This window comes from Bacillus rossius, chromosome 3 (genome assembly GCF_032445375.1).
Source record: "Bacillus rossius redtenbacheri isolate Brsri chromosome 3, Brsri_v3, whole genome shotgun sequence".
NCBI classification, from domain to species: domain Eukaryota; kingdom Metazoa; phylum Arthropoda; class Insecta; order Phasmatodea; family Bacillidae; genus Bacillus; species Bacillus rossius.
The window spans coordinates 105,175,850-105,200,003 of NC_086332.1; the positions used below are offsets into that span (position 1 = coordinate 105,175,850).

The 24,154-nt window shown below is 36.5% G+C and overlaps 1 protein-coding gene across 1 annotated transcript in view; it reads left to right on the forward strand.

Moving 5' to 3' along the window:
- Nucleotides 1–24,154, forward strand: part of LOC134531104 (eukaryotic translation initiation factor 5B) — a 342,833-nt gene that overhangs the window by 84,867 nt on the left and 233,812 nt on the right. The window contains exons 15-16 of the mRNA XM_063366652.1: nucleotides 15,055–15,231; nucleotides 16,761–16,842. Coding sequence (XP_063222722.1) covers nucleotides 15,055–15,231; nucleotides 16,761–16,842 — 259 coding nt within the window. The remainder of the gene's footprint in view (nucleotides 1–15,054; nucleotides 15,232–16,760; nucleotides 16,843–24,154) is intronic.

Sequence of the window (24,154 nt, forward strand, 5' to 3'; positions counted from 1 at the left end):
CGCGGCACCCATGAGTGCAACAAGTTATTTTCCAGCCTACTTCCTTCAAATTTTACAAATTCTCAACTCCCCCCCCCACCCCTCCGTTATTCATTGCGGTCATGGAATTTGGATTTTAATTTTAATTTTAAAAAGTACAACACTGCACTTTTTAATATTTCTATCTGAGAAATGTGCATATTAATGATGCTTACATTGCTTCAATAGTTAATAAACATGGTACAATTTTCACTTTGTCTGCAAAAGTTAATATGGTATTACTATTTTCACTACATGTGTTCTGTATTGTTATGTATCTATCTAAGTGAAAATGTAAGATAATTTTTTGACCTTGAAATTATTCGCAATAAATTTAAAAAAAAATCCTGTTCGATTCAAAATTTTCGACCACCAAAATACACTATTCGCACAACCCTATAATGTGATAGATTTGTGTAGTGAAATATGTGTACATGTGAATTGCATACGTTTTCTTAACGTTACTACTACGATGATTTTTTTTTAAATTTAGTTTCGGCAAAGACAACTTTCCAAGAAAATGTTAGAGAATGGAAAAAAAACTAGCTATTGCCATAGGGAACGTAGAAAATAATACACCACATATTAGTGTCGTAGGGGACGGCGGCTGGAATAAGAGGACTGACTGACATAGTTTCAATTTAAGTGGAGTGGTGAGTTATCTTCCTGTTTACACCAATGCTTCCTTTATAGTCTGTTGTTCTTAAAATAAAATATTTCAGTACTTACAACATCCAGTCAAAATGTGCATTTTAACATTTTTTTTTTTTTTAAGAATTGCATTATTAGAGCCGAAACAAACCAACTCTTGTACCTGGGAGTGAAAAGGAAGTATTGCTTCGCATGCGAATTTGCAAGACTCAAAGACAAAAAGGTGAATGAACATCTTTGCTTTAAAAACTATAGTGGTCCAAGCACTGTAATGGAACAAATTTAAATAGTAGAAGGGTTCTGCGGGAGTGTTGAGCAGCACTTGTTAAAATACTTATTTTGGTGACGGAGATTCAGTGTTTACTTTAGAATAAAGCAGCGAGTTCCTTACGGAAGGGAAGTCATAAAAATTGAGTGTGCAAACCACATTGTAAAAAAAAACCATTTTCACAAATTTTCCAGAAATATGTCATTTCCACCATCTGCGCGTCGTTTGCTTGAATCAACAATAGTAAGATTAAAATCCGGCGCTAGAAAAGCAATCGAAATTGCTGGAACATCTCTTGTTGGTACATCTATCGTTCGATTAAAACTTGACATGAAAAATGGTCCTCATCATGTATTCGGTTGTCACGAAAACTGCCGTGTAGAATACTGAAAAAGAAAAAAGACTCGTACTTAACAAAAATAAAAATCAGGTTGAGCGATATATGAGTATGTTAGCTAAGTTTTCAGGTGGAAAACGGGTAAACTTTGCTAAAAGAGGCTCTTATCACGCTCGTTGTATGGGAGCTGGACTGGCCCATGTCAGAGGTCCTAGGTGGCACTTCATCCCATGGAAAAACAAATTTGGTCGAAGCCCAGGAAAATACTTCCAAACAGTTTTAAAAATTAACTGTCTCCAGTATGAAGATGGCCCTCCAAATAAAAAGAGACGACTAAACAACACTCCTGGTCCTGATTTGGAGTATGGTCCAAGTGCTGAAGACATTTTGTGTCCTGAAGACGTGTTGAGTCCTGAAAAACTTGATACAAAGATGAAGTTTATCCTGAAAACCTGAATCGGGATGCAACAACATAAAAAAATATTCATGAGTTGGAAAGAAGGAAGTACTGTTGGTCAACACGAGAACACTAAATGGAGGGATGCTTCTATGAACAGACTTACAGCATATAGTTTCGGTTTTGTGGTAAAAAGAACACATAAATCCTGTCACTGTCTAGTAAAATAAATTTTGTATCACAGGGAGATAAATTCCAAAGCCGTTCAGTTTGGACGAGTTAACGAAAAATGTGGCTAAGAATATGTAATCCAAACTAAAAAATGTCGAAGTCGAAGATTGTGACTTTTTTTGTGCACCCAAGCTTTTCATTTCTCGGAATATCTCCAGATGTACTAGTGGCAGACGATGGTTTGCTGGAAGTTAAATGGTTATTTTCAGCTGGTGACGATAAATTAAAGGACTATATTTCAAAAAAGGAAAAAAAAACGTGTATCGAAGAAAAACTTGGAGATTTGCGTCTAAAGAAAACCCACTTTTTTTTTTTTTTTAACCAGATTCAAGGTCAACTTGGCGTCTGCAGTAGAAATTATTACGACTTTGTAGTTCTTACGAAAAATGATTTCCATGTTGAAAGAATTTTGTTCGACAAAGAAATTTGGGAAAAACTCATGCTGTCAAAGCTACAACATTTTTTTGCGGAGTGCTTACTTCCAGAGATAGCAGATCCATTAAATACCCGAAGACTAAATACGCGAGAGCCAGACTTTGTAAAAGAAGCTCAAAAATCACTAAAGAAAAACATAAAACAGATTACTTCAGTTTTGGTTTCCTAAATGTTATGCATGTTTTCTTCTGTTTTTGACACAGTCCTAATATAACAGTGTAGATAATATTATGATCATATTTTGATTGTAAAAGCAATACGATTTTTTTTTAGAATTTAGGTTATCAAAATATATTTTATGTTTATTTGTAGATTAAATTCGAACTTATTATAAATTTATATAGACACCTCTTTTAATAAAGTAATATTATGTGTATCGTAGCAGTGAAAGTGCTTGAAAGACTATAATTTCTCTGTTTAAAAACGTATGTCAACATGTTCATTTCAATCTTTAATGTTATGCTAAATTATATGTAATTAATATATTTATTTAAATAGTACACATATTGTATAACTTTTTTAATGGTGTCTTTCAACGGTATCATTAATGTACATACATAAAAACTATCTTTGTGAACTCTCTGTAAAATTACACAAAAAAATCTGGCCAGAGTATCATTGTTTAATACAGCATTAAATTTTGTATAGTGTTTGTTCCTGTACATTTCAGGATGTATTTAAGACATCACTTTATTAAAGTATTTAGTACAATTAAAATAAGTTATTTCTTATCGAGTGAAAGGTTTTTTAGTCGATTAGAGTTATAAGACTGTGAATTATTTTTTTATTGTTTTCGGTTTATGCTCGAAATTAGACCACAAAATCATACCCGGGCCGAGATTATACATCAGAATCTCTGGCTATAAGCCACTCTTCAAATAGTAACTAAATCCTAAATAAATAAATTGTTTCAGCGAATAAATTGTAGTTGACAACTGTTTAATTGAAAAGGTATGTAAAATAACACGTGCCCATATAACGCGCACAGCATGTGAAGGTCGTGGATCCTGGCGGAGCTGGTGTCTGGCCGCGAGGAAACATATCGGGTGGCAGGGAGGCAGATAACCAAGGCACTGAGACAGCGGCCAGCGCGCGACTGACGACTTGGCAACCCCGCGCGCGGAGTAAGCCTCGCCGCAGCCAAACGCCGCACATTCGCGACACCCGCGCGCTCTATCGGATAACGACTGACAGGACTGGCTCTTGTATCCCGTTAAGGGGCCCGCCTACCTGGTCACACAGACGGTGTGCAGAGCTTCAGGAAAAACAACGCAATTTCAAAACTACTCAAGATATCCGCGTGGGGCCTATTTACGAATAGCATTTAAGAGTTCGCTGAGGACCGAAAAGTACTTTTAATTTCGGATTAAGTTTTTAAACTGTATTTTTAGAAGCGTTAAAATGCCTAAAACGCGTGTTTTCAGAGTAATTTTTAGGCATAAAACAATCAGTACAGATTCTTGAAAGCACTTAAGGGGCTTGCATAACACCTTTATCTTCATTTCTCCGCCATATAATGTTACGGTCACCGCTCAAATTTCACAGTTATCCTGTGACGACGAGACGAATGCGCGCCAGTTCAGAGACTTGCGCTTAGAGGCTATACCGCGCTGGAAGCACCAGCGAGCGTCGCGCTTATCATCCCGCCTCACTAACACACATACACCCCTGACGAGGCGGGCCCCTTAAGATAGGGACAACTTTGTTTGAAAAGAGCAAAGCCTACTGCTTTCAACAGTTCTGGTCCAGTTGATATTCTTATGAGATGTAATGAGGGAGGGAGTATCAGTGAAGTGATATGAGAGTGGAAAACAAAAGAACTTAATAACCTACAAGTGTGTAAGTGATTAGAGTAGCAAATGCAATATTAAGAACCACCATTCAAGACATTCCTTTCTCAATGAAGCATTGAATCAGAGCAACGATCCAGCATTGAGAGATTAGTGACATAACTACATACTTATGGTAATTTTGCTCATAAGACTAGGTCAACTTTCCAGTTATGAAACCTAAAAAGTTTATCTGCACCTTCATGTAAGAGGTGAGACTACTGTCACTTGTCTACCAGCATGCATATAAAAAGTGATAGTATCATGATGACTAATACAAAACTCCAACACTTAGAGGTTCAAAGTATTGCTAGAAGGATAAAGAACATGCTTAAGCTAGTTGGTTCATTCTAAAAATAGTTCTTCCCTATTGTATTTCTTAGTAAAGATAAGGTTTAACCTTGTACAGCAATGCACAAATTCTTAAAACGACTGGTCCTCCCAAGGTTATAAACCAATCCCTCACTTAGCACGTCCTCATATTGCACAAATTCTTTTAGTGTGATGTTAATTTTACTGCCTCAGTCTTCAATAGCGTATCTGTAAATTTCAGTTAGCATGAAATCGCCACAGGCAAATAAAAGTCTGGCATGATGCCACAAAGTCTGTTTCAACTCGGTAAATAACAGATGTACAGTGGCATACATTTAGCCATATGAGGGGGAAGAGATGCGTGCACAGGTGTGACCACGCTTTTGCCTGTTGTACAAACATCAGCTATGGCAAGTTAAGTTGTGGCTGTGGAGTGTAAAGAACCAAATGTTTTTACATCCTCTCATATGCTGCCGTGCTATACCATTGTCGCCTAGCCACAGACTAGGCCATGATTAACTCAGTATAGTCAGTGGCAGGGAACTCGCATGCACAATGCCCATTCGTCTGCAGGTAACTGAGCGTGCGCAAACACCTGCAGTTGACATCTTAGTGGAATCATGGCTTCCAAGTGAGAGCATTATGCATCGTGTTCAAGTATTTGAAACAAAACTAGAAGTATTACGGCATGCAGAATGTCATGAAGGCCACACTTATGTTGGTTGCAGTTTAGTTTTAAGCAATTCAACTGTGCACACCATAGGCGTACCCAGGAATTTTTTTCGGGGGGTGTTCTTCCAGATTTTAAAGAAAAACTGCATAAACACCAAAAATTAATTATTTCTTGTGTAAATAAATAGAATAGTCTCAAATTTCATTTTTTAACCTGGGCTATTGTTGATATGTAATTTGTACGGAATTTTTCTTTCAATTAACTTAAGTAAGTTCACATTACAATATTAAAATACCTACAAAAAAACCCAAAAAGATATATAAATATAAAAAATATATAAATAATTAGTTAACTTAACGAATTTACGTACGCACTTTACAAACTTATTCCTAATAAGTTGACGACATGACAATATAATAATTTCTGTATAATTTGATTGTAAGGGTGTTAGCAACTAAGGCCGGAATTACAATAGCCGTCCATCCGTCATCCGCCTGTCAATTACGTGACCTGCACCCAATAAGATGGACCGAAAAATGTCATCCACTCGTCCGTCTAAAGCTTGGTAACTTTATACTTTTGACGGGTGAACGGATGAGGCTATAACCTCCTAATGTCTTCTAGGTGTTTGCATATAAAATATTATATTAAAATGTATTAAAGTTTGTTTAATTGTTTAGCTGATTCCAAAATCATTTCTTAGCTTACGTTTAGACACATTTCGAAAGCTCATTTTTGAAACAAAAATGGTCTAAGTCACGGAAGTATTATAATTACGTATGGTAACTCTGGAAATGTGAAAATACATACGTTAGGTGCCGAAAAAACACTCTGAGTTTAATGAGTTTTAAGTAGCCTACTTACTTTACATAATCGTTTAAGTAATATAATTACATATGATAATATTTTTCCCCCAAATTGTTAAGTTTTCTCAACAGTTGTCAGCATTGACATGGAGAAATATTATGACGGACGAGCGGAGTGTTGTAAATCGCCAGCCGACCTCCGTAGCGTAGTCGGATGCACACCGGCTTATGGTGGGAGAGGTTCTGGGTTCGAGTCCCGGGTAAGGCATGGGAGTAAAATTAAGACTTATTCCAAAATATACACTTGCGATAAAAGATGATGAAAAAGAATAATGAAATTGATATTTCTGGCTAAACGGATACAGCTCAAGGCCAAAATTCAAGCAGTGAAGTGAAGTGAAGTGAAGTTGTATATCGCTTGGCAGCTGACGGACGAACGGATGACGGACGGATGCGACGGGCTGTTGTAATTCAGGCTTTACAATTCAAGTGTAGCAAAACAGAATTAAATCTTTATATATAAAAATCTCGTGTCACGATGTTTGACTGAGCTAATTTCCGAAACTACTGCCTTGATTTTAATGAAATTTCGCACAAATATTTGTAACTTTGTCCAACTTTATATATAGGCTACATTTTATTTTGATTAATGACAGCGTTTTACGAAAATCAGCTCCCAAGGGTGGTTAAGCACTGGCAACAGTGGGTACTCCAGCTCCATGACAACGGGATTTTGCAATGTTTATGCCTTCTGCGTCTTCATGGCAACGGGCATCGCTTAGATCGATTTTTTTTTTCAATTCGAGGCATATTTCTGTATAGATTTAATTATTATTTTATGTAAAATTATTTGAATTAAAAAATATATTTGTGCGAAATACCACTGACTGACTCATTACGTTTGACTTGAAATCTTTCAACCGATTGAAACTTAGCATAGTTAGCTACTCATTTTGTGATGTATGTAGACATTCACTAAGATATGATTTTCCGAAAATCAGCTTCCAAAGGGAGTTTTGGGGGTGTAAAATATCCAAATTTCAGTTTTTGGTAGAAAATCACCATGGCAACGGCTGTTGCTTTGTTGATGCTTCATTCGTCTCTATGGCAACAACTAATTCACTGTTAGTGCAGTCCTCATCACCGATGAAATTTTACGGGTACTTTAGATATCAAAAATTGCCCTTTTTTAATTTTATATAGACGAACTTGACAGTATAATGTTCCTCATGTTATGCAGGATGACGTTTTCCGAAAATCAACTCCCAATGGTGGTTAAGCCCGGGGAACAATGGGACAGCGGGATTTTGCATTGTTTATTCATTCTGCGTCTCCATGGCAACGAGCATTGCTTTGATTTTTTTTTCCATTCGAGGTGCGGCAGTGGCGTACCCACAAGGAGGGATGAGTTGAGGCCATTAAGCTACTGACTCAAACACAACTTCACACCACGTTGCACTCAACGAGGTCCCTTTCATCTGAGGCGAGAAATTTACATTTCAGCTTTTCAATGTTTGTAACAGTCGTTTAAAATTACGCACCTTGCGATAATCAAACTTTTTTCTTCGTGTTATACGTACAGATGTAGGGGAGACCAGGGCAATATGTTCCCCAGGGGCAAAACGATCACCCTTGGTTTTAAAACCTGTAGTTGCTGCTATCTAGCTGCTAGCATACACACTACTTGTCTTTGATAGAGAAGCACTGTTGTGAGAAGTTTCGTGCATTCCGGATTAACCATGCAGCTGTAGACAACAGAAACCCATTTTATTGGTGAGCTGATCTAAGGTAAGCACACATTTCAATAATTTTTTATTCTTAGCGTATTTGCTTCGTATTGCATTGACTTGTATTGTCAAAACACGCGGGGAATATACATTTAATAGACAATAGTATGAATAAAAAAATCTGTGACGGTTGGATGCAGATGTCCGAATGAAACAAAATGTTGCGCTCCGGGGCAAAACGATCCCGCAGTGGGATCGTTTTACCCCGCGGGGATTATTTTGCCCCTGACATTTAATAGGTTTTACTTGTGTATTGGTTATCTGTCTCTGTGTGTGTACAAAATGAATTACACGTGAGCTACTTGAATATTTATACTTATTACCCATTTTAGAATTGAAATTATCTGTTGTTTTTTTATACAAAGGCTAAAAAATTACTAAAAATAATTTACTGCATTTTTACGATTATAATTAATTTTAAGTTTAAATATTTTAATTTGGTTTCGTATATTTTAGCTTGTCTGCATCAAAGTTTTGTTGTAGTGAGTTAGCAAACTGTAGACCAATGAAATTGTAGAACTAAAAATATTCATTGTTCTTAGAAAATTTAAATAATAACCTTTAAATACGTCAGCCTATAACACTTTTATTACAAATCAATTCCAAAATTTTCTAATTTTTTAATGTTTTGGATATATTGCTAACACATTTATCATAGCATTATTATTATGTTGCATAATGTTTATTTTCAGGATTACATTATGGTGCGTACCTACAAACGCAAAACTACTCGCCAAAGCTGGGGAAGTGAAAACATGTCAAGTGCCATTGAAGCTGTACGAAATGGCTTGGCTGTAAAGATAGCAAGCAAGCGATTTGGTGTCCCCAGAATGTCACTGAAGCGCCGAATCACTGGTAAAAACATTGATGCAACATCAAATAAAAAAATGTTAGGTAGGTTTAGACAAGTTTTTAACGAAGAACAAGAACAAGAGTTGGTGAGTCACATACTTCAGATGGAAAACACAATGTATGGTCTAACTACTCGTGATGTGCGCAAGTTAGCATTTCAGTTGGCAGAAAGGAATTGCATTGTACACCCTTTCAACCGTGAAGAGGGCCTTGCAGGAGAAGACTGGTTACTTGGTTTCCGACGTCGTCATCCAGAATTATCATTAAGGGTTCCTGAATCCACATCTGCTGCCAGAGCACGTGCTTTCAATCGGCCAGTTGTGGAGAAATTCTTTAAACTTCTTGGGGATGTGAACTCAAAGAGACCTTTTCCGCCACATAGAATTTTCAATGTTGATGAAACTTCTATTGGTACTGTTCCAAGTAGAAATTCTGCAGTATTGGCTCAGAAAGGAAAGCGTCATGTTGGTAGGATTGTATCTGCTGAGAGAGGCGAGTCGTCTACAGCTGTTATGTGTGTGTCTGCTAGCGGTGCTCATATTCCCCCCATGATCATATTCCCTCGCCAACGAATGAAGGCGGAGCTGACTGATGGAGCTCCTCCAGGTTCAGTATTTGCATGTAACAGCTCTGGGTGGATGAATTTGGATGTGTTTTCTTCTTGGTTTGATCATTTTGTTCACCATACAAAACCAACCTGTGATGATCCCGTTCTTTTGATTCTGGATGGCCATTTGAGTCACACAAAGAACCTGGATGTCATAGAACTAGCGAGGAAATGTTATGTCACAATCTTTTGCTTACCACCTCACTGTACACACAGGCTCCAACCCCTGGATGTTGCAGTAATGTTTCCACTGAGTGAGTACTACAATGTAGCCCTTCAGAAATGGCTGAACAATCATCCAGGCCGAGTTGTCACCCTATACCAGATAAGTAAATTGTTCGGCGAGGCATATTTGAGAGCATTTACTCCTGTCAATATTATAAATGGTTTTCAGAAGTGTGGAATTTACCCATACGACCCTGATGTGTTCCAAGACTGTGACTTTACACCTGCAGAAACAACAGATCAAACTGAACTTCAACCCTGTAATTCTTCTATGCCTACTTTACCTGTTTCTCGCCCTGAGACCTCTTCTGCAGGTTGTTCACAATATCAGGACATTGCAAGTGCAAATACAGCAGCAGATGGACTGCCTCATAATTTGGTTGATGTCCCTTCATGTAGACCTACTGTACGCTTAAGTGAAGATTGTGCTTATGTGTCGAAAGTGTATTCTGTGGTTGACGAAGGTCAGCCAGGTTCAAGCAAGTGTCAGCATCCTTCAGCATTTACAAATTCACCTCCAGGGGACATCTGTCCACTTCCCAAAATCAGCGGCCCAAGGTGTAACACCACAATAAGACGAAAACGTGGAGCTACAGCAATACTGACAAGCAGTCCCTACAAAAATATGTTAGTGGAAGAAAAGAATAAAAAAGAAGACAAGGAACAAAACCGAATGCTAAAAAAGGGCAGGCCTACTAAGTTTCAGACCAAATCAGTTCTCAAGAAGAAGAATAAGGGAGGCTGTTTACAAAACAGCATCCCTAGTCAGTTTCATGTGGATATGCCACACCAAGATAATAGTGAGGATGACGATGATCCATTATGCATTTACTGCACTGAAGCATTTCTTAAATCTGTAGCAGGTGAGCCTTGGGTGAAGTGTCAGTCGTGCAAACAGTGGGCTCATGTAAATTGTGCAGGCATTGAAGAAGATGATACAGTTTTCTGTTGTGATTATTGTCCCCATTAAAAAGGGAATGTGAGAAGGATTCGTTTAATGGTTAAAACATTATTTTGAAAATGGACTTAACTCTAAAAACCAATATGTCATGCCAGTTCTATGGTGAAAATATATTTTTCTTGATGTTTATCAACATAATTACAAATGTTGTAATATTACTTCATGTCTTTGTTATGCTGCATAATTTGTTAATTTATTTTGGTTTAAATTCACCTGTGTATGTGTAAATTAAGTTAAGGATCATTTTGCCCCATACTCCGGGGCAAAATGAGCTTTTTGCATAATAAGATTTAATCACTCTCAAGGATTTTAGTTTTCATGTCATAAATATTTAAAAAAAATCGTAAGTGTTCATTGATTATGTCTTCATACACAAACAAATCCTCACATTGCTTCATGCACTGATAAATTGGGAATAATGCTTCAAAGCTTAAGGGGATCATATTGCCCTGGTCTCCCCTACATTATTTAAATGAAAGTACCTGACTTGACAAAACGACCAAAAAACGTCCCCTGCCCCCACGTTTTAATAGTTTTATAGAGTTTTGTATGAAATTAGGTCGCAATCACCACTGTTACTCAATACCCAATTCTACTAAGCAAATGTAAAACATAATCAAAGTAGAGTTGAACTGATTATTCCGTAGACCAATCACCGCGATTTGAGAGTTTAGACTGACCTATCATGAACCAACCACTGCAATTCAAATTTGTTTACATTTACTTACCAATTGGGCTGCTTGGTGATGTTTATTCTCTCGTTGCTCTGTGTTTAGAAATTGAGCTCGAATGACATGAGTTTTCATAATTTTCTTGCCTATTTCGGGGGGGGGGGGGGGGGGGGGGGGGGGTTTGAACCCCCAAAACAACCCCCCTGGGTACGCCTATGGTGCACACAATTGTACAAAATAAGCACTCTATCAAACGTTTACTTAAGCCTGATACTGTTGGTTGTACTAGCAGGATTATATTTGATATTAGATACCGGAACAGAAATGAACAGATGATTCACATGGAAAAGGTTGTTAAATGAATGGTGCAATGAAAAAAAAATTCATGGCCCTGATAGGATTGATGTGAACCAAGCAGTGATACCAGAATACACACTTCAATTTTTTGAATAATTAAAATGTAAATATCTGTACATTAATATCGGTTTCACTTCCAGTAAAGGATGGTTTGGAAAGTTTGCGGAAAGTTACGCGACATGGATTAAAGGTCACGCCCAGGCGGGCAAGTCAACCAGCCGACTGACGATAACTATCTCCCGTTACATGGTGTCATATTTGTCATACAAAGTATTTGATGATAGGCTTATAAAGATAAATGGTGTGACATATTTATAGTTGAGTGTTATTCTACCCATTTATATTATGTAAATAATATTTCCCTACACATTTTTGAACACATTAAGTAAATTAGCCTTGCTATTTCAGACCTGCCAACTCTCACGATTTTGGCGTGAGGCTCACGGTTTTAAGGTCCATCTCACGCCCTCACGTCAAAATAGTGTTTCCTCACGATTTTTCGGTGACCCGAGATTTATTTTACTACATAATTATATTGCATCAGCAAGGGGGAATATTAGTGGCAACATAACTGTGAATAAGATGTTCAGGTTGCATTTATTTTGAGGTTCAGCTATGTAAATACTATGATTTATTTGTGTTAACTGTAACAGTATTGTTATATTTGAACCTGTTGCTGATATTTTACACGGCTACGTTTCGCCTCCGGCCAGGCCGTGCCGAGCTCATGCTCTTTGTCTGAGCCGGGCCGTGCTGTTTGGCGTAGCGGAGCCACATACCATGCTCTTGCCGTGTTCAATAGTCGATAGTCGATAGTAAGTGAGTAGTTGGTGTCGAAGTCGAATTTTTATTTTCGTCTTGCGCTGCTCCTTTTGTTGTTTGGCAAATGGCGACGGTGTTTGTTCGTCTAGAGCAACGTGAACATGTCTGATAGAACTTTATGTAAAAGTTACAAAACAAGTTTTACGAAAGCTTACAGTAACGAGTTTCCATCAATACTTGAGTCATGTAAAGGGAGCAATTTCGCGTTTTGTAGCGTGTGCCGTGCTGATTTTTCTATCTCGCATAGTGAAAGAGAAGACATTGTGAAACATGTCGCTACAAAAAAACACAACGAAACTGTGAAGTGTATTGCTTCGAATAAGAAACTAAATTTTGCTGTGAACAGTGATAATAGTGTTACACGAGCAGAATGTTATTTTACATCTTTTTTAGTTGAACATAATTTAACGTTGTCGTGTAGTGATCATGCAGGGCCGCTTTTTAGAAAGATGTTTCCCGATAGTGACATTGCCAAAAAATACGGCTGTGCGAGGACCAAATCTGCAGCAATATTGGGACAAATGGATCAAAGTTCGCATGAGAAACTTGTATCTGTGTTACGTAATACACCATTTTCCATCGCAACCGATGGCAGTAATGAAAGTGATTGCAAACTTTACCCCATTGTGGTTACTTTCCACAGTAAAGACAAGCTCAAAATTCAAAATAGGCTCTTGGCAGTACCAGTTCTCAAAGGCAACTCAACATGAGTAAATATTGGTAATCTTTTACTTGATACCTTAAAAGAAAACAACATCCCGTTTTCAAACTGTTTGGCGCTAAGCGCTGACAATGCGCCAGTGATGATGGGACATAAAAGTGGTGTGGCTGCTGTTATGAAAAGTAAAATCGAAAATTTGATTACTGTTGGTTGTCCATGCCATTTGATAAACTTATGTGCTGAAAAAGCTGCTGCTTGTTTCCATCTAAAGTGGAGGACATTTTGATTGATATATTTTACTACTTGGAAAAGAGTGTAAATAGGAAAGAAAAGCTAAAAGAATTTCAGATGCTGCATGATGTAGACCCTAGGAATGTCCTCAAACATGTGTGTATACGATGGCTTTCATTAGGAAAATGTTTGACAAGGTTGGTAGAACAATGGCAGCCATTAACTAGTTTTTTTTTTAATAGAATGTCGGCCTGAATTTGCAGATGAAAGCAGGAGCACACTTCAGAGCTACAAAATCCCCAAACTAGTTTCAAAAATAGGTGAATGTTCAATTCCATCCCAACAAAGTAGTCAAAATAACCTCACAGTTTTGTCTAGTGCCAAAAACACAGAAAGTAGTAGTAGTACAAACAGTAGCCATGCAGTGTCTTCAAATGATAAAAAAAAAAAAAAAAAAAACATCCTTTCCAAGTTAACTTTTTCCAGTAAAATAGCTTCTAAACCCGACAGTTCAAAGAAGCGCAGTTCTAAAATGGATGTGACCGGCTCAAAGAAAATCAAGTTAACACACAGACCTAAAATGAAAACATCAGTTCCTCAGGTACCAGCAGAAAAAGGTGGACCCATGTCATCCCAACTTACTAGAGAAAAGAGGCTATTCATGTTTTTATCTAGTGATTTTAACAAAGCATTTTGCATGTTTCTCTTAAATGTAATCCCTATGTTCGACAAGACCAATGTACTACTACAGTCGCAAGAATCTCTGATTCAGAAACTGAAATCCACACTTTACGACCTGTTGCGAAACTTGATGTCAAAATTTGTGTGTGCTGATGTAGTAAAATCATCTACTTCTCTTTTGGAGATTGATTATCACACTCATGATAATCAAAAAAAGTATAACAATTTGGTTATTGGTAGTGCGGCATTCAAAATTGTGGGTGGCTTGAGTGTTGAACAGGGCAAATTGTTTTACAGTTCAATTAGGCAGTATTATGTGGCTGCATGTGACTACATAGTACACAAATTTTCTTTAAAAAGTACATTTCTAGCTCATGCAGAAGTAGCATGCATTGAAACCATAAGCCATGCATCATTTTCTAGTGCAAGATATTTTGTTGATAAATTTCCAAATATTATTATTATGGAAGGACAAGATATGGATGCTGCAATTGATGTTTTGGAGTCACAATTTTCTTCATTTCAAATAGAAGATATTCCTGAGGAAATATTGAAGCAGGAAAGAATTGACTCTAAGTGGTCATTGATTGGACAGATGAAGACTACAGATGGGAGTTTGAAGTATGACAAGTTAGCTCGACTTATGCTAGGTATTTTATCCATTCCTCATAGTAACGCTGAGTGTGAGAGGATCTTCAGCCAGGTAAAGAAGACAAACACCCAATTCAGATCGTCATTGTCGGAAAAATCACTTTAAACATTGCTAAAAGTAAAATCTGCACAAGAGGGCGTGTGTTACGTACAACTCTTCGATGAAAAATTTTTGAAGGCTGCAAAATCTGCAACCTATAATTTGTTGAAATAAATTTTGAAGCAGAGACCATGTAACATATGTACAGATATGTCACTTAAATTTAAAGATTCTCATTTGTTGTTTTTTATATCTAACGTGTATTTGTGGGCCTAAAAATTTTTATCGAGGACCTCATGATTTTTTAAATTTGAATGTTGGCAGGTCTGCTATTTATGAAGACCAGTGCTTCAGAATACACAATTTCAGATAACATGAACATTTTTAGGAATGCATTAGTCGTGCTAAGTGAGGAATTGGTGTAGTTATAGTTGATAATTCAGCCTATGTTTCTCTCTTGATATTAAAATCGTGTTTGGACTGCAGTTTATACAGACAGGAGCTTTGCACATGTTGGTAGAAAGACTGCATGAAATTGTGTTGTTGTGTAGGCAACAGTGTTGGAGGTAAAAGCCATCCCAGGTCTGGGGACGACCATCGACGCAATCTTGGTGAACGGGAAGTTGCGTGAAGGAGACACGATGGTTGTGGCTGGCACTGATGGACCTATAGTCACACAGATCAGGTCCCTCCTGATGCCACAGCCACTCAAGGAACTGAGGGTGAAGGTAAGAGGAGTATTGCAGCATGCTTCATAACTTTCTCTGGTAGATTAAATCTCACAAGAGCTGGTGACTTGATGTAAGTTTTTGGACATACGCCATTGCTAAGAACTTTTTCTGTTGAAGAAAAACTAATAAATAAAATAATTAAATAAAAATAAAAATACTCAAAAAAAGATACAAAAAACACACAAAATTAAGCAAATAATTGCTGTTGTCAACAAGGATATGAACACCACAAAATATTCCGAAACAGGAATATGGTCAGCAAACAAAGAAAAAACAAAGAAAAATGTACTAAGAGAACGAAAAAACGAAAAAATCCCCACAAATGATGACAACACAAAAATATTGAAACCCAAAATAATTCAGCACAACAGTTGAAGCGAGACAAAAAACATGACAAAACGAAAAAACAAACAAATACAATAGTTTTACCTAAACAGAAACAAGCGACGTTTCGGGAACTGCTATCTGCTCCCGTCCTCAGGCAGAGACGCACATGGTACGGAAACACACACTGTTTTTTCGTTTTGTCATGTTTTTTGTCTCGCTTCAACTGTTGTGCTGAATTATTTTGGGTTTCAATATTTTTGTGTTGTCATCATTTGTGGGGATTTTTTCGTTTTTTCGTTATCTTAGTACATTTTTCTTTGTTTTTTCTTTGTTTGCTGACCATATTCCTGTTTCGGAATATTTTGTGGTGTTCATATCCTTGTTGACAACAGCAATTATTTGCTTAATTTTGTGTGTTTTTTGTATCTTTTTTTGAGTATTTTTATTTTTATTTAATTATTTTATTTATTAGTTTTTCTTCAACAGAAAAAGTTCTTAGCAATGGCGTATGTCCAAAAACTTACATCAAGTCATGCACTCCCATTGCACAAATCTTTTAAAGATAAGAGCTGGTGAGTTATTGTAATTCTGTGACCAGTAAAATTAATTGTATTTTGTCATTTTGTCATTTGTGAGGAAAAAATTAAGGTTTTCTCGTGAAAATGTTTTAGTGATGTATCAAACCCACTTTTTTCTCAAATCTGAAACTCAAATTTTACTCTTAAAAGAGTGTCCTAAATTTCAGTATGATTCTCAAGTCAGGAATAAATAATACATGAGAAAAAACACAGAAATTTTAATTTTAGAGATGAATTCAAGTCATTTAATTTGTGTATTTGAAATAAAAAAGCATATTTACATTTTAAGATAATAAACCATTTCTTAATATTCGGTTCCTGAAGTACTAAACAAACTTTATTAGAGCATTATAACCAGTTACAGATACAAACATTTCTTAAACAGCTTCTTTAGCTATAAATAATGAAGTCCTTGTCAATTTCACAGATGCTAGTATTTAAAAATTCAATTTTTCTTCTGCAAATATTTTTCTTATATTTTTCCTTGAATATAAATCTTTTGATGACTAAAAATTGTATGGTATTTAAGAATTTGATTGGCTTATCCCTAAAATTTTTGTTTGCTTTTGTGAACCAGCTATTGTGAGGCTAGATAATTATATTCCTCATGTTTGGTTTCAGAATGCGTATGTCGAATACAAAGAAATAAAGGCTGCTCAGGGTGTCAAAATTGCAGCAAAAGATCTGGAAAAGGCCATTGCTGGTGAGTCCTTAAATTACATAGAGTATTGTTCAAATATGTAACTGAATTGAAAAACTTCTGATGTCTTGTAATCAAAATAGATGATAGTCTTCTGCTAACATTCACTGTATGCACACCTGCCTTATAAGATAATGTCAAAACACCATATAATATTGAAATTCAATCTATAGCATGGAAATTAAACAAAAAATATTTTGCTGATATTAGAAAACAATTAATTTAAATTAGCAGATTTCATCTTAATTATCATTGAAAATTGAAACACATGTAATAATTTGTACATATCAAGCATATTTTCATTGATCACCTGCTTCAACAATTTGTGGTAAGGCACTTAAAATGTGTGCATCAAACAATACTATTTTGAGATTTAAACAAACAACCTAGACTCATATTCAAATTTAATATTTATGTTCCTTAGTTCAGGAGAAAGTTACTGGTTTTTAAGTGAAAATATGAAGTTAAGCTTAACATTTGTTCTTTTCATTCAATATTTAAAATTTTATATTATAATTAGTTTCATTGGGAAAATTTTAATATGTTTATTTTTATGGAAGTTGTACATATGTAATTATTGTTACGAGTGGGGAAAAATGGGTTCGTAAGGATAGACCAATTAATTTTTGTACAATTTTAATTACTACTAATATTTACATTACTAATTAAATCACCATACTTAATGTCTGATCATAAATCTCTCGCACTTGAAAATGTCTGTTAACAAATCACCAAGTATCTGTCCAGTCCACAGTTCGCACTCCTCACTGGAGCTAGGCTCAACAGTGGTTCGCCCCTTATCATGCACCTGTCCACACACACAGTCTCACGCCACTCGGTCACACACGCACGGCCCATCGTGTCGTACTGCTCGCAAAGGGGGTTCTCTTTTCTTCTTCACCGAACTTGCACTTCACTCTCTCGCCTGTAGGAACTCTCGGAACTCCCGCGGAGGCCGGCGTTGCCGCTTTTGTACCCTTGGCAGTCATTCTGGAACCAACTGGAGAGGTGGTGACGTTTTACTTCATCCCGGGCCGAATCGATGCTCGTAGCATCCAGAACAACGACGCTTATTCATGCCACTCCGCGCAGTGGACCGCGGAATTCCCAGGCCACTAAGGGTTAGATAACAGCGCTGAGGAAGGATGGCGGGGTGGAAGGCTGCTATGATCCACGAAGGTATGCCTGTAACATTAGTGGCCATGCGGGGCCACCAGGCTGGTCAGGTAACTGACGCATGTCACACCCTTGCCTCCTACGTTCATAACACTATTATAGTGCAATTGTTGTATATGTTACATTTTTTTTGTATCAAAACAAGAAATTATGTTACTGGAACTACTAAACCATTCTAGCTTAGGGAAAAAATACTTGATTGAATGCATGATTTAAATATCTTTCTGATCCTTACATTGTTTTGAATTAACATTGTTTTGAATTTACATTTTCCTTTTTATCGTTGTGTTTCTATTATAATGCTATTATTATGCAATGTAGTGATGTCAAAGTCTTTTTTTTTTTAATGCTCACGATTCTGTAAGTATTGACTAAAGAGAATTGAGGGAGTCAAACTTTTTTTCTTTTGATACTTTGTCAGCTGTTATTTACTAAAAAAAAATTTTCTCTCCAACTTATCTCATTTTTGACACAGTTGTTCACTACCTCGCCCACAGCATCAGATGTGAACAGATAACTAGCTTCTGCTACAGTGTGTCTATTTCTTCCACTAGTTTTCACCCATCGTAAATGACTGCAGACACTGGACAATTTTAAAACTACAGGCGTGCAATGATAATTGTTTTAACACACAAATAATTAGAGGAACTCAATGGATGGAAAACCCTGAAATAGTCATTCACGTAACATACTACACTGTTAATTGATGCTAGGATTATTGATTGTTTTCTATTATTGTTTTAATATGTGCCAGATGTAAAGCTAATCACTCTGTTTTCAGCAGTAGGCATTCTCTCTAGAACCATTCTCATTCTTTTAGCAGATAATAAAAAAATATTAATTCCTGTCACTTGAAAGGGTTTTGAACTGGTGGCTACAGGGTTAGAAGGAAGTGGAAGTGTGGCACCAGTTTAGATCATGTGGTGTTTAACTTTTGTTGAAATTATTATCGTTTTAATTAATTTAGTTTTTTATCCAAGTATTTAAGAAAAAAAAATTCTATTCTTTCATAATGGGTGAAAGATTTAATGTAATTTAATTGACTGTGCTGATTATTCTGTATTCTCAATAGATCAAGAGAGTTTTAGTGATTGCCTTAGCAGTAAATGACATTTTGCAGACAGAAATCACCAGATCACTGCAGTTATGGTAGATATACTTCTATCACCATAACAGCTGCCTGCCTGCTTGATTTCTCCCTCTCTTCGTACCTATCAGATCTTGCAGCTGCTCTCCCTCAGAAATCCAGTTGCCTACTTTTGCTTCTCTTACATTCCTTCTTTCACATGGCAGAAATGAAATCTGCAACAAAAAAAAAACAACGAATTACATTAGTTTCTTGCCCAGTTCTGTACCCCAGGAGGTGCAACACTAGATGGTAGTGTTTAATAATGAGCGAGAGAAGTGCTATGCATAAATATAGTTTTATTTTCAAACTAAATTTGGAACAAACATAAACATTGAGCATGTTCTCTAGTTCATACACTTGGTCTTGTAGTACAGATGTACTCATGAACGACTGACTTTCTGTGAACACAAAATAAGACATACTTACCACACCTGCAAATGTATAATTTAACACTAATTATTTAAAAGGCCTTTGCTTTAAATATTATCTCTACATGACATATTCTGACAACGTAATTAAAGCCATACAATATTGTATTACAGTTTACCTGAACTTAATTAAGACCGAACTGTACTAAATACATCGGCTGTTATAAATGTATACACAGCAAATGAGTTAGTGACAGTGCAAACAATACTGTGTTTTATCGCATAATAGTCAAACATTTTATACAAAAATCAAGTTGGAAAAGTAAGGGTGTGACATTTATGCGCAAAAAAAAAAATTTTTTTGTTAAGTAAAGTTATTCATAAAAACAAAACCCATTCATGGAAAGTACGTTTATTTAAAAGTGGAGTATACAAGAGCATGACAAACAATTTAAATTAATAAGTCGTGGAACAAAACCCTTTTTTCAACTTTAAACAGGAAAACAAAATGTGAATGCGAGGTTGAACTAACACATAACTATCGTCGTGGTACACACCACGAAACAGTGCGGGCCATCAAATGTAGTTAAATCAGCACTCGACAGAGAGCGTGCGTTGCATGCAATCGACGAGAGATCAATATTCGACTACGTGTGCCACTCTATACGGGAATTAACATAACCAAACATGAATGATGCCAACTAGCACTGGCTACATTTATGTAAGTGGTACACCGCAGCGACGCAGACGAACAGATAAAGGTTATAACGTTTGAAAACGTCTTTAAAAGAAATTTTACACATTAAACAACTTCGTATTTCCGTTAAATAAATAAGTGGTAATGTCCAAATTAATATTATATTTCTACTTCAAAATACCTTCACAAAGAGCTCGGAATATAATAGTGGGACCAAAAAACATCATGTGTCGATTATGTGAGAGTTTTTTTAATATAAATTTGGATGCTCCAAAATATAGGTGCGATGATTATGCGATAAAAGAGGGTATTTAAAACTCTTACAAATTTACTTCATTATAAACAATTTTACTAAATTATAATCTCCAATTGATTCCTCGCACCTGAGAAAATTACTTATACGTAGTTAAAATTTCTGCAAATTGCAATCTCAAAAATTATAACATGAAATCTAAGAAAACTTTTAATAGCTTATAACTGCCCTAGCTTATACCCGCTCGAAATAGTTCGTTTAAATGAAAAGTCACATGCCTTCTACTACGTTGTCACAGTTGTGGGGCTGTGCAGGTAAGTCCTCACAGTAAGTGGGGCACTTGCTGGCTTTCTGTACTCGTTCCGCAATTTCCTCGCTGCGTCGACCCCGCTCGTCGCTGCAGCACCCGGACTCTCCTGCTGCGCCTCGGCTGCTGACTCGCTCCACGATCTAGGGGACAGCGAGTAGAACTCGCAGCTGCACAGTCTCCAACTAGTCCAAGTGAATTACCTCGTACATGACGCTCGTGTTCCGTACAGCAGCGAACACAACTCTTTGGAAAGCAACTTGGTTTGTTCGTCACTCGTGCTATATCAATCCTGTGGTTAAGAGAATACCTTAATATTTTAGCCACCCGCACCTTACGCCCGCATACTTTATTTACACAACTGCTCATGTTCCAATGCTAAATGTCACTTAAATTAAATTTTACTCTTTTCCAACAGTCTTGTAGCAACAAACTGTAATACTCTTCATTTGCTTACAAACTCTGTCACTGTTAGCTTGGCTTATTTGCTACCAAGTTCCCAAAGTCTAGACGTACTGCACATATTCCTTGCTGACGTATCTAATACAACTTCACACTTGCGTTGCTCAATACCTCTTCAATACTGATGTGCTCGTTCCAGGTTCTGCCCTCGTCCTTGGCGAAGATGGGCTATGTCCTTGTTGCAAATAAAAATTGGTGTCTTACCAGACGTTGATGGCTTAGTCCAGCAGTCCTCGACGTCCCTTCGTCAGGCAGCATGGCGTCCCGTGGCAGCGGCCAGGTGGCAGTCAGTGCTGTGTGAAGGCAGCTTCGGCAGTAGCTTGTACTCGGTCAACAGGCACTTCTGCTTCTTGGTCTACCAGCAAGCCTCATAACGAACATGTATTTCTATAATATCCCATACAGTAGTCGCTACTTGGCCGGTGCAGGCAGCCAACTTTTGTGTGTAGCAATGGGCCTGCGCGGCAATGGTAGAAGTTTACAGGTGGCCTGGGCCACCAGGCGGCAATGCCAGGCGTGTTGCCTGCCTCCAGGCAGCAAGCAAGGCGGCTAGCCTGCCATCAGGCGGCAATACTCGGCGCACACAAAAATGTATATAAAACGTTGCACACATAACAAGTTCTAGCCTATTTATGTTATGCATTAGGGAGATTGTTATTCAAACTAAAATACATGATCAATAAAACAAAGCCTCACTAATTTATAACTCAAATTTATATTTTAAAATAATTTAATAAAATTAAAAAATTTATAAAAATTTTTTGGGTAGTCTGTCACAATGTCAAGCACTTCAAATCACAACTTTTGTATATGATTTCTTTCCATGCATTTAAAACAAAAAACTTCTGTTACACAGGCATTTTGCTACTCAAAATTATCTTTGACAGTAATAATTATAAAAATAAAATACTGTACTACAGTGCAGAGAATGAGACTTACCAGACTTCAGAACTCCAGGATGACTTGGTGATTTATGCAGCAAACAGCCCATAGGAACACATGCGTGTTTATAAACTTACCCTGGCAAACAAGTACATACAATATGCAGAAGCTATGTTTATTTGTAATAGTTTGTAATTATTATTTTTATATCATTACAATTATTTCAACCACTTGTATCTTTAAAGGTCTTAAAAACGATTCCCTTAGGTATTGGTTAACTGCGAGTAAAAAATATGAAGTTTACCTAATAAATAAGTGATGAACTATGAATTTCAATAAGTATGCTATGAATTTATGTTTAATAATAATATTAAGACATTCACCAACAGAGTTATAAAGGTTTATATTTATATTTAAATTATTTCTTCATGTACTGTGCATTAATTGTTAATGTTGGTTTTTAGAATCAGGTATCGGGGAATAAGTGATAGTAGTATCAGGGTATCGGGAATTGGTATGAGAAGTAGAGGTATCAGAAGAGCTCTAGAACAAATTCATTTTATTTTCATCCTTAATCTCTTATCAAATAATTTTATTTACGTTACTTGCATTATTACCATGAAGTTTCAAGTTCAGCCTTACTAGCAAAGAACAAGAATAACATGTAATTTGGCCAAAGACATTTTAATATTTATCATATATTTAATATAAGTGCATTTATATTTTATAGATTATATTTTCCCCTTACATTTTATTTTTTTAATGATATCTGTGCTTATAATTTCAATAATATTATAACTACCAATCAGCATTTATTTTACGAAATGGTTTTCCATGAGTTTGTGAATTTTAACGTTTTATTACAAGTTTGGTGGACTAGCAGTTGATATGGACAGTATCCAAAGAACTGAAGCAAGTATTCACATTATTTAAGTAATCCAAAATTTGTTTTATTAAGTATTTTCAACCTAAAATATGTAATGTGGTGAACTTGTAAGCCAAACATTGATTCGTCAATTCACTTTAATTGAAGCATAATGATTCACCTGGATTTCAATTTTATGTTCAAAAAATAAACATGAGAGTGTCGCTTTTAGCAACGGACAATTCGGTTTTCGTTTGGAACTTTTGGCAGTTGAATCTTGAACACAATATGGTAGAGAAGTGTTTCTGCATTGTGTCGTAAGGACAAACGTAATTTTATAGCACAACCGTCAAAATACGGATAAAATCTGCTTGCGATTGGTAATCTACTATACATATTCCAAGAAAATAAGACTTGTGTGATGATTGTAATAAGTAACCGTCGTCGACTAATATTAAATCACATATTGAAAATATTATAGAACATATTTTGTTTAGACAATTTCAAATATGTACACCAATCACTCACGTAGCACGTCTTCAAATTGCACAAATTAATTTATGGTGATGTTAATCTTACTGCCCCATTCTTGAATAGCATGTCTGTAATTTCAGTTAGCACAAAATCGCCACAGACGAAAAATAAAGTTGGGTATGCCACCACGAAGTCTGCTTCAACTCTGTAAACAACAGATGTGCTGTGGCATACAGTTAGTTATATGAAGGAGGAAGAGATGCGTGCGCAGGTCTGACTAGGCTACTGGCTGTTATACAAACATCAGCTGTGGCAAGTTCAGTTGCGGCTATAGAATGTAAAGGATCAAATGTTTTTACGTCCTCGCGTATGCCGCCGGGCCGTACTGTTTTTTCTCAGCCACATACCGGGCTGTGATGAACTTCAGCCTAGCTAGTGGCAGGAAACTCACATACATAAACACAACGCAACGTCTGCCGGTAACAGTAGGTGCGCAAGCACCTGTAGTTGGAATCATAATGGAAACATGGCATCCAGGTGAGAGCGTAATGCATCGTGTTCAAGTATTTGAGATAAAAATAGAAGTATTTCTCTGTGCAGAATGTCATGAAGCCAGACTTATGTTGGTCGCACTTAAGTTTTAAGCAAGTCAACTGTTTACACAATCGTACAAAATAACCACTCTAGTAAACGTTTATATAA